The sequence below is a fragment of the Lepisma saccharinum genome, chromosome 28 (genome assembly GCF_977018435.1).
Source record: "Lepisma saccharinum chromosome 28, izLepSacc3.1, whole genome shotgun sequence".
NCBI classification, from domain to species: Eukaryota; Metazoa; Arthropoda; class Insecta; order Zygentoma; family Lepismatidae; genus Lepisma; species Lepisma saccharinum.
The window spans coordinates 22,622,300-22,634,322 of NC_139256.1; the positions used below are offsets into that span (position 1 = coordinate 22,622,300).

Consider the following 12,023-nt stretch of genomic DNA (forward strand, 5'->3'; position numbering starts at 1 on the left):
CCCGGCCACCCATATATTCCAACGTTACATATAAACTTGTCAGTAATATATTCTACAAAGTGGTCCAGTTTAATTTTATTATTCCACTGACATATACCCGCGAGTGTTTTTTGCACCTGAAACAAGGCATGCCAATATTCATTGCAATTTACTTCTTTTTGTTCATTCATCTGCACGACAATGCATTATGTCTCTTTTTTTCGTCCCTTACTGCAGCATTTTAAAGAGAAAGGAGACTTAGAACTTTTCGAAAAAGAGAAAGGTTGTCCGAAACAGAGGCGTGGTTCTGGTCTTGAGTCCAAATCTGCCTCATTCACACCTTCCTTATCTTCTTGTATTTTGCTGAATGCTATATAAGACTAGAAAACATACGGTAGAGCACACTTACTGCAAATTGTTGGCCGTGTGTGGTAGATCTATCATTATGAAGTTCGTGGTGAGTTTTCTGTGCAGCTTTCTGTGTTGAGGATTCGTCGGAAATTGTGTGTTTGAATCCACTTTGGGTCCTGGTAGGCGAATCGAGCTTGGATCTCCAGTGTTGTGCGAGCATCTCAAGCTGAGTCCAGTTAGCGAGCCTAGCGCGGGAACAAGAGGGTTAGCGATAGGTGCTCGGGTTGAGATGACGTCATCGACTCGCTCGTTGATTGGTGGTTATTGGAGTTATGACTCGCACCCAAGCTGCGCATGCAGAACATCAATACATGTTGCTGAAATTATATCTTTTTTACTCCCAAACCACTGCAAGTGCCCCAAAAGAGATTAGTCGACGCAACAATGTTGTTCAAGCTAGTGAAAAAGACATAATTTAGAAACTGTGTACAGCTGGGTCCATGTTGCAGCAGACATTAAAAATTTTGATGACTATTTTAAATTCCTTCATCTCGTAAATATAATCTATCTTCATCCTCAAGGTCAGGCTATTCTGTCCAAAAAATGTATGAGGGAGGGCTGTGTGGTGTACAACGGAAATCAAGGCGAATCTAGAGTTGAAACAATACGATGTTGTGTGTTGTATAACCCGAAATGTGTTCACAACACATTCCACAAGTGGATATATAATATCTTCAGACAAGCAACTCTTAATATGGAGACAGAATCAAGTTTCCGAGACTTTCGAATACAAAAACAGATGGGGCTGTTAAATCATAATATATTTCAATACAAATCAATGACTATCTATCAAATACAAGAACAATTGTAGCGACTGCTTTTGTACAAATTTACCACATAAACTTGAATATATATATTAGTGTAAACTATTTTAGGAAGCTTTAACATCAACATATATTTTGTCCACAATTCTTGTTGATATTACTAAAAGACATAATATAACTTCACATCGTCACTATTTGTACAGTGTGTCTAAACAATATTTTGAAAATTTTGTAACTTTTGTACAAAAAGTGATAGACATGAAACTTATACTGGGTATTAACAACATACACACACACACATGAAATATTGATTTCATTAAGAAATTAAAATGTGCCTCCACCGGCGTTCAAACTCGAAACCCTTGATTAAGATACGCCTTTGTGATCGATCGCCACACGTTCGGGGTTCGAAACTTGATTGAGCCTGAGTTTTTATTCATCAATCTTATCGTCGCGAGTAAATTATAGAGAAGCCACGTAAAATAACAAACAAATATGGAATAATGAAGAAACTTTATTTTCTAGGACAGTTTTTTTTCTCTTGTATACAAAAGTTAGCATTAAGTGCCCCCTCCCCGCTCTTTCCAATCGCCACCACTGGATATCACTCACAGATTGTTTTAATATCTGTGTTTTCTCACACAGAACAACCTTTATAGAAATCACATATTTACTCTCCAAAGGAAACATAACTTGTAGTTGTAGATAAAACATTTGATCAATTTTTTTATTCATAATACAATTACTTATGTGCAATTGAAGTTCTTTTTCACTATGTACTTTTTAAAATATATTATTATCTTTCTCTTGACGCAATTTTACTGGTAAGGCTACAAATAACTGTTTAGGTTTTAGTCAAATACAAAAAGCGGCTCAATAGAGTCCTTAGATTGGAAATGTAAGCATCACCATTTCAAGCGTTAACACTAGTTCACATTTGCTTCTCAAATTTAAAATGGGCTCTAAGGCATGACCGTCTCTGAAGACACACAAATGTAAAAACTCTCTTCCACGTAGTACACCTTGGACTGCATTTTGCAGACTAGCAAGGCCCTGGCGCCTAAACACATACAGGATAATCCTCTGTGGGGACTTAAGTTGTGTCCTGTCGTGTGTTTGTGATTGTACCTTCATCCATTCATCTCATCACCATTCTGCCTCATGTTCGCGATTAACCAAAAGTGGCGAAAAGCGATGTATAATAATTCAGTTCAATCAATCAATCCATCAGACTTAGAAAGTAATCTTAAAATGTGGGAAAAACAATGTCCATAAATCAAGTTCCTCCACCATTTTGTAAGAGCAAGCCAAATCATTCCCCGGACAGTGTAGCTACATTTGACGTTTTGGACACTACGAAGTATATTATTATTATATTAAAGTTACAGAAATTCTCATTACAACACGATGCAGTGAGTTTTTTACACAAAAAACATCCGCTACAGCTCTTCGATTTAAGTAATGAACGAAAAGGCTAATTTTTAATTATTTATTATTATTATTATTATTACTTATATCTTTTTCTCTCCTATTCATTTATCTCTCCTCTTTTCCCTGTATTTTCCTATATATCTCACTTATTTACCTTTTTCTCCTTTTCCCTATTTGTCAATTATTTATCTCTGTATCTCCTTTCCCTCTTTCTCCCAATCTCCTATTTATCTCTCTCTCTTTTTCCTATCTCTTTCCCTCTTTTCCCTGTCTTTCTCTCTTCGTTCGTTATCTCTCTCTACATTTCCCTGTATTTCCCTGTACCTCTTACTTATTTATCTCTATCTACATTTCCCTGTTTTCTTTCTTCATTCTTTATCTCTCTCTACATTTCCCTGTTTTTCTCTCTTCATTCTTTATCTCTATATACATTTCCCATTCTTTCTCTCGTCATTCTTTATCTCTCTCTACATTTCCCTGTCTTTCTCTCTTCATTCTTTATCTCTATCTACATTTCCCTGTTCTTCTCTCTTCATTCTCTATCTCTCTCTACGTTTCCCTGTCTTTCTCCCTTCATTCTTTCTCTCTCTCTCTTCATTTCCCTGTCTCTCTCTATCTTCTCTTTTCCCTGTCTATCTCTTTCCCCATCTTTATTTCTTTTTCTTTTTCAATGTTTATCTCTCCTTTTCTCTCTTGCTTTTTCATATTTCACTTATTGTCAATGTTTTTCTATACCGCTTCATTATCTTTCTCTTCTTTTCACTGTAACACCATTACTGAAAATCCCCGAACGAAAATAAATAGGCCAAGTTTTAATGTCACACCCTGTATTTTCAGAACTGACTCTATTGTTGCGATGTAGCAATAAGCTACTGAGTTCCAAAAGAGTTTATGTAACACAATCTTCCATGCTGACTGTATTTCTATGGTTTCTCTACAGATTGCCGCTTGCCTCTTGGCAACCCTCGCCCTCACCGATGCTGGCCTCGCCGGTTACGGTTACGCCGCTCCAGCCATCGCCGGATACGGTTACGCTGCCCCAATAGCCAAGGCCGTCGCCCCAGTGGCCACCTCATACGCCAACGTTAACTCCTACCACGTCGGACAGGCCGTCGTCGCCAGGCCAGTCGCCCACGCCCCAGTGGCCGTTGCCCACGCCGCCCCTGTCGCTGTAGCCGCCCCAGCCGTCGCCGCCCCAGTCGCCGGATACGGTCTTGGATACGGTATTGGTCATGGAATCGGCTATGGTGGATACGGTATCGGTCATGGCATCGGCTATGGTGGTTACGGTATTGGATCCTACGCTGGAGGTTACGGTTACGGTGGATTGGGATACTTAGGTTAAATCCTAGTTCTACACTAGGTGAGTATAGTGAGAAAGGGATATATATATATACACATATATATGCTCAATATCCTAGATATTCGGCTTGCTCAACTTAACTATCTACAGGGTTACCCCAAACGAACTTTATCTTAATATACAGGGTATCCCAGTTCAAAGTAGCCCGGCTCCGAGGTAAATGATGGCTAAATTGCACCAGTAGAATGGAATAGTCAATTGTAACGTGAACCGTGGTAGATATTCAAGATCATCAGTACACACACTTCGTTTCTTTTCATGATCCTTGGCATGTAACCGTTGATCGGAGCCGGACTACTTTTAACTGGAACACCCTGTACCTTTAAACGTATTTAAACGAAAGATCATATTAAATTAAAGCTTACAGTGAGAGTGCAAATGCCAGAACTTTCTGAACATTTACGATTATAAATAATCAATAATTGTATTTGCCACTTAGAAATGGTCGTGCTCTAAATGCAAGTGATTGTTACATTGTTTAGAAACGGTCAACACACCATGACAGTAATATTTATTTAAAATTATGTACACAAATAGAAAGCACTAATCGACATCTTGTTTGAAAAATGCTCAGAAAATCAAAATGTGTCTTGTGGTGCTATCTGCTGCCATTTACTTAAAATTTCATTGCACATTATCTAAGGAGATTATCTACACATTTCGCGTAATAGAGAAGCTTTAACTAATTATACTTTGGTTATTTTCTTGACTTCTCTTTTATTATAAATAAAAAAATATATAACAATATCTGATAGAAATATGCCTCTAATGTTCACAAGTGCAAACAACAATAGTCTAGCTGTAAAACTAATCAAATTTAGTACACATTGATTACAATACCTAACTACTTTTCTCCATCTTTTGCAGAAAACTTCATCGATGTCATCAGCTTTGTTCGGTTTTCATCTCGCATAAATCATAATCTACATGATTTGTTGTTGTTCAATTTGTATAAATTGTAATTATCTATGAAGCAATAAAAACAGTTTTGTTACTAATTTGTGTATTTTTCTTCCGAGTACTTATATGTACTGCACTGCACTCCAATTTCATTTTGCTGGCTCCCGTGGCGGAGTGGTTAAGGGAGAATCCACACCGAAAAGACTCGCGACACGCGACATGGTCAGCACATAGAGGCACATTAGTCGAAAATAGATCAGTCAACGTGGTAAAGTACTCTAGAGTGCGCGCCAAATCTCCTGCATATGGCCTTGAACGGCTGAACAGCACCAGCGAATCACAGACGTGCGGCGTTGCCATGCTCTCCTTGACAAGGCGTTTCGCTCAAACACGCTGTCTCTTTTCCGTGTGAGATTTCGACATGGCACCGCTGCAGTGCGCTGCTATTGGCTATCGCCATATGCAGGAGATTTGACGCGCACTCTAGTGCATTGTTTCTCAACCACCGGTCCGCGTATCAACTATACTGAGCTGCGAAAGGTTCTGATGAAATTGGTTGACAAATAACACAATCCAAATATCATATTTGAGTTGCGAGTTTTCGTTTGTTTTTTAAGTCCAGGACTTTTAGACTAATCAGGACTCGTCCTACAATTTAAAGTGGGACCCGCGACACTATGTACTTCAACTGGGTATCGAACCCGGTATCACTTAATTACAAGGAGACGACGATACTGCTTCATCATCCATATTTTTATACACTGCTCGCCATTAAAATTGCAACACCCAGAAGGAAATGAGATAGAAACACGAAACTTGGCAAATATGTAGTTCATAATAAGATAAGAAAATGATTACAGTTAGAGCTCGGTGGTGTGACATGTGACACGTAGAACATGGTTGCATAACCCCAAGGAGCTAGTAGTGTACAGCCTCCACGGGCGGCAATAACTGCTGCAACACGGCGAGGCATGGACAGAATGAGTCAGTCTATCGATGTCTGCTTGCGGTATGGCGACCAAGCGGCTTCCACACGGTGCCAGAGGTCTTCAACATTACGTGCCGGAAACCTGAGTTGGGCCGGCCGGCGACCCACCATGGACCAGACATGTTCAATTGGCGACATATCCGGCGAACGTGCTGGCCAAGGAAGCAGGGGCACGTGGTTAGCTTCCATAAATTCGAGGACATTCCTTGCAACATGGGGGCGCGCGTTATCCTGTTGAAAAGTGGCATTATGCAGTGCATGGATTAATGGGACAGCAACAGGGGTGAGAACCTGTGTGATGTACCGTTGGCTGTTCAATGTCCCTTGAATGCGTACGAGACGCGAACGAACACCTATGGCGATGGCACCCCATACCATGATACCCAATGAAGGCCCTGTGTGATGATGCATGATGCAGGCGTCATGAAGCCTAGTGCCACGGTGCCGCCACACGCGTGTACGTCCATCATGATGTTGTATACAGAAGCGGGATTCATCAGAGAACACTACAGCATTCCACTCCGCAATCCATGCACGACGGTCTTGGCACCATCTCAGACGAAAACGCCTATGCTCTAGCGTCAGAGGAATCCGCAACAGTGGGCACCGGGAAAAAAATTCCCTGTTCGCCAAACGACGAAGCACGGTTCGTGGGGACACTGGACGTTGTAAAACATCCCGTACTTCATGCGCAATCCTCGTTGACGTGGCCGTTCTGTCTGTAAGGGCCATGCGTATCAGACGTCTGTCCTCTCGTTCCGTCGTCCGACGCGGACGTTGTGAACCTCTACGTCGCTCTACAGTGCCTTCCTGGACCCACTGGTTCCATACACGGATCACTGTGGATGCATTCCGTCCTACACGGGCACCGATCTCACGGTAGGATAATCCGCATTCACGGTATGCAACAATTCGGCCGCGATCGAACTGGGAAACCTGCTGGAATCGCTGCCGTATTCGACGACGTGGCATTGCTGACCGATTTTAACACACTACACTCACGACCATGCACTTTCACTGCTCTTCTGCACCTATCTGACCTGCTACAGGTACCACTTACCAGATGGCGTGGCAGACGCACATGACGCATGACGACCTTGAACACCTAATCATTTCCTTCTGCACCTCTCCTCTACACACTGTGCACATTTCGTCCGATTCCGATTACTCCTTCTGGGTGTTGCATTTTTAATGGCGAGCAGTTTATTTGACAACAATCCTACACGTAATCCAACTACGTATTATTTCTCTTTTTGATTATGCCAGAATTTATTTATCAATTTTTATTTGCATGGGTACATGTTAATTCATGCATAAAATCTTAAATCCTGGAAAGCTTGGGCTAAGGGCTAAGAAAATACCTGGACATGGTTTCACGAAGGTTGAGGACCATTTCCCTAGTGGTATTCGCTTTATTCAGGCTGGAGAGTCTAGTGTATAGAATTTGAGGCCAGTGCATATTATTTCTCAGTTTTCTCATGCACAACATGCATCTAACGACTTTCAATAACTTTCACAAATTTGCGATTTTCATGAAACAATGTCTCTTGTTACGTTTTCCTAGGGTGACTAGAAAACTGATTAATGTAATTATATCGGTATCATCATGCGAACTGAGCAAGAAACAAGAATCTCTTTGGTGTGATACTCTTGTGTCGCGTGTCGCTTGACTCTTCGCTGTGCATTCTCACTAACACGTAGCGCTACGAGCCTCCCCGATTGCGCAGTGGTAGCGTCGTCGCCTTGCAATCAAAGAGTCCCGGGTTCTATATCCGGTGTAGGCACATAGTGGTTCTGATCCGACTGTAAACTGTAGGTCAAGTCTCGGTTAGCCTTACTGTGCATAAATTGGACTTAAAATACGAACTCGAACATCGCTCTACGACGTCCGTGGTCCCGGGTTCGAATCCCGGCCTGGGCATGGATGTTTGTGAGTGTCCATTCATCAATTTCATCCAATCATCATTCATACTCATCGCCGCGATTAGCCAAAAGTGGCAGAAAAGTGGCTATAAATATCAGCAACCCAAGTAATGCAAGTATCATTTCTATGAACCGTCTCTAAAGTATTAGCATATCCTTTTGTTGTTTTTTTATGAGTATTATGGTGTACGGCTGCTATGCGGGAGCTATGTCCATTCAACAGAAAGAATTGGTTTCGCAATGTGAATTGACGATAATGGCTTTTATAAGCAGATTCAAAGAGCTTGAAAACAAGACTAATATTGTATTCGAAGGACCACTCAATTCTAACAAAAAGTTGTTTTCGCAAAATTAGTTAGTTTTCAACAATCTATTTCCTAGATTATTTTTAATAAAATGCAAATCAAAATTATTCCCAAACTTTACTGCTGTAATAAAAATGAATAAATTACGACTGAGTTGCCATCTACTGCTGAAAAGTTAAGTTTCTGCTTAAACACATGCAGTATGCAAAATAAAAATAATCCTTTACAGAAAAAAAACACTACTTGGAAGCGAACCCTCAGTAATCAATTGAACCTTTCAAGCGACACGACAAGTTGGACGTGTCGCTCGGACTGGGCAGTTTTCTCAATACCGCGCATCGTGTCGCCTCACTAAGTTGTTCGTGTATGCACAGTGAATGCTTCGGCCCAACGAGGAATATTTAAACAGAGCCCAATCGGAGGCCTTACAACATGTTTGAAACTCTAATTTGTTCATACAATAAAGTATCGATATGTACTACAATGTTTTAAGATTTAAACTTAAGATTTAACTTTGGCTTTATCAAGTATGTTTGCACTTATCGGCTGAAATTTGCTTTCAACATCGTTTAAAGAGCCTGTGTTTAGGCCATTTGGGATGTGACTGCTTTGTTCGAAACAGCCAGTGCATGGAGGAACGTTAGTCCACAGCAGATCAGTCAACGTGGCAAGGTACTCTAGTGCAGTGTTTCTCAACCGTCTGGCCGCAGCCAGGTACCGGGTCCTCGTATCAATTATACTGGGCTGCGAAAGGTTCTGCTGAAAGTGCTTGCACAAATAGAGCAATGAAGACTGGAGCTGCAGTTCAAAGTGGGATCCGCACCACTATGTCCCTCCACCAGGTATCGAACCCTGGATCATATCATTACAAGGAGACGACGTTACAGCTTCGTCATCCATATTTTTATATTTGTCAACAAGCCTACACGTAATCGAACTATGATTATGCGAGAATTTATTTGTCAATATTTAATTTCAAGGATACATGTTAATTCTTGTGTAAAAGATCTTTACGAGGAAAATTCTTGGGATCCGCGCATTGACTATTAAATAAATAATTTATCGGGCTACGGTTTAACGGAGATTTAGAACCATTTCTCTAGCGTTTAGGTATTCGCTTTATCGAGGCTGGAAAGTCTAGCGTATACAGTTTGAGTCAGGGCCGGCGCTAGTCATTTTGCCGCCCTGGGCGGTTGCGTCAGTTGCCGCTCCCTTTCGAACCCCCCCGTCATTACGCAGCAACTGGGCCATTGAAAAATCAATATATTCCTAAGTAAAACATCAAACTATAAAATAAATAATGAGACTTGTTACGCTATTTCAATATTATTAAGCACAACACGATATCTCGCTCGATCACAGTTAAACTTTAGAAAATGCGACAGTAATTTTATACTATTATTATACTTTATGAAAACTCTCTCTCTCTCTCTCTCTCAGACGTATCTTAAATGTAACAAATATTAGAAAAGAAATGAAGGCTTGACTTCATATGTTTACCATTATAGGTCTGTGATATATGATTGGATTTTTAAAAGAGTTACATGTAATATTCCCGGATCTCCCGCGTGGGTGATCTAAGGTCTGAATTCTTTCCTGCGTTATCCCCGCATAAAGTGGCTCTGGGGTTTACTCAGCCTCAAATTAATAGGTACCTGTGGGCAACCCTGGGAGGTATAGGCAGCCGGAGAGTAGTGCTGATCACATCAGCTCCAAAATGGCCGAGATCGAGAATGTGTGTGGCCCTACCCCCCCACATCCCCTAAATGTACCTTCATGATATGGTGCTATATGCACAGGGAACTTTACCTTTGCATGTAATATTCTTTTTCGTATAATGCTACGCGTATCTTGCATAAAATGGAAACAAGCGTGTTTTAGATATGATTGACCGAAGATAGTATTTTTATTAACCTTAATTTCCACTTGCCACGGTTACCGACAAAGTTAATAAATTCGAAGTTCTACACTCACATTACGTGCAAAATCATGACCCTTTATCAGTTTAAGGTCTCCTTTGGTGTAATTGTTTTATTATAGCCGAAAGCACTTTTAGTTCATCTTTCAATTCAGTAGCCTTCATGTGTTAACATTCCAGCAAGTTTCTACACTTTTCAGACAAAAGATAAGATGGCATGTCTTTATGCTTACTAATATCATAAAGAAATTTAAAAATTCACTACGATGTTTAAGCTGCTCAAATCTTTCTCTTAGAGCTAAAATAATCGTCTAGAACCTGGTAATAAAAATCAACTTTGTACCGTTTTGTGGATCTTCAACAGTTTCACAATACTGAAACTGCTTCTTCTTTCGATTTCGGCCCTGTACAGTGTTTCCTATCTTTGGATCATCTATATCTAAATTCGATGTCAATTCTTTCTCATCAACCGGGGCTCACAGGTCGCCGCTCCCCGAAGCCTCCGCGAGTGGAGGGAGGGAGGCCCTCAGGCTGCCTAGTGGCGTCTAAGAAACTGTGAAATTTTTCATCCATCCTGCTCTTTTCAAAGCGCTGATATGCTTGCAAGAAATCATCTAACACGATCTAACACATCGTAGATTAATGTTTTGAAGACATTTGCTCATTACATTACGTGGAATCTGTCTTCCAAATCTGTGACACTCAGTGGTTTTAAAGTGAGACTACTGACATGTTCCTTAAAAACGGTGGGTTGGCATATATAAACTTCCAAGTTATATAATATAATATTATAAGTTTTCAATAGGCTTATTTTTTTCTTCTCTTCAAATGTTGCCGCCCTGAAAATTTGCAGCTCTGGGCGGTGGCACGGTTCGCCCCCCACCCCCCCTTCCGCCGGCCCTGTTTGAGGTCAGTGCATATGATTTCTCCGTTTTCTCATGGCAACATGCCTCTCTCGAGTTTCAATAACGTTTCTTTCGGTGACTAATAAACTGATTAGTGCAATTATATCGGTGTCATCATGAGAACTGAGCAGAGAAACAAGTGTCGCTCAAGGACGCCCGCAGGAGGGGGCGGGGCACTTGCCCCCCTGCCCCCTTGAGACTTCCGGAAAGAGTTAATGTAATTCGTTCGAATGGTGAAATTCTAGCGATATTTTAAAACAAAAATATTGTTTTCTGTGACTTACAGGCCGTAAGTTGCAGCAACTATTATTATTATTATTTTACAGTTTCGGCATGTAAAAACATGAATCAGAGGTACTATGAAGGCCAGTAGATTAAGTGGTTTGTGTCTCTGATTGATATCTGTGCATTGTGAAAAAGTACAAAAATAAAAAGAAACTGTTCATCAACAAAGTGATAGGCTAGATGTTTATTGAAAGGAAGGAAGACGAATCCAGTTTCTATCTAATTAGTAAACTCGAGTCTGAACTTGTATACAACGCTAAAGTATTTTCAATTCAATTTGAATTTTACGATTTGCATAGTAGTAGTATTAGTAACTAATAATAACAGCAATAACAATAACGAAAATAATAGCTACAATAATGACAGTAATACGAGGGTCACTATTTATATTTTGAGCCTAACAATGAAAAAACAGGAATTTGTCATTGAAAACTGCTTTATTGTTTTTCAAGGTATTCTCCTTTATGGTCAATACACTTTTGCATTCGTTCGAACCATTTGTCAAAGCAGTTTTTCCAATCTTCTTGAGACACCTCCATAATATGGTTTTCGAACGCATCAACGGCGTCTTCCGCCGACGAAAATAGTTGTCCACGCAATTTATTCTTGACATTCGGGAACAAGAAGAAGTCATTGGGTGCCAAATCAGGACTGTACGGCGGATGACCCATCAATTCGATTTTTTGACTGTTCATAAAGTCGGTTGTTGGACGAGATGTGTGACAGCTGGAATTGTCTTGATGAAGAATGATCCGACGGCGTTTGTTTGTTTTCCGTATTTGACCGAAGACCTCTGGCAAACAAATTGTTGTGTACCATTCAGAGTTGACCGTTCTACGTTCCTCTAAAGG

At 40.5% G+C, this 12,023-nt stretch overlaps 1 protein-coding gene across 1 annotated transcript; it reads left to right on the forward strand.

Moving 5' to 3' along the window:
• The first annotated feature begins 340 nt into the window (after positions 1-340).
• Positions 341-4,946, forward strand: LOC145980716 (uncharacterized). Its single transcript, XM_083113781.1, has 3 exons — positions 341-436; positions 3,526-3,948; positions 4,816-4,946. The coding sequence occupies exons 1-2, from the start codon at positions 347-349 to the stop codon at positions 3,928-3,930; spliced, it is 495 nt and encodes a 164-aa protein (XP_082969907.1). The 5' UTR covers positions 341-346; the 3' UTR covers positions 3,931-3,948; positions 4,816-4,946.
• Positions 4,947-12,023: the final 7,077 nt, after the last annotated feature.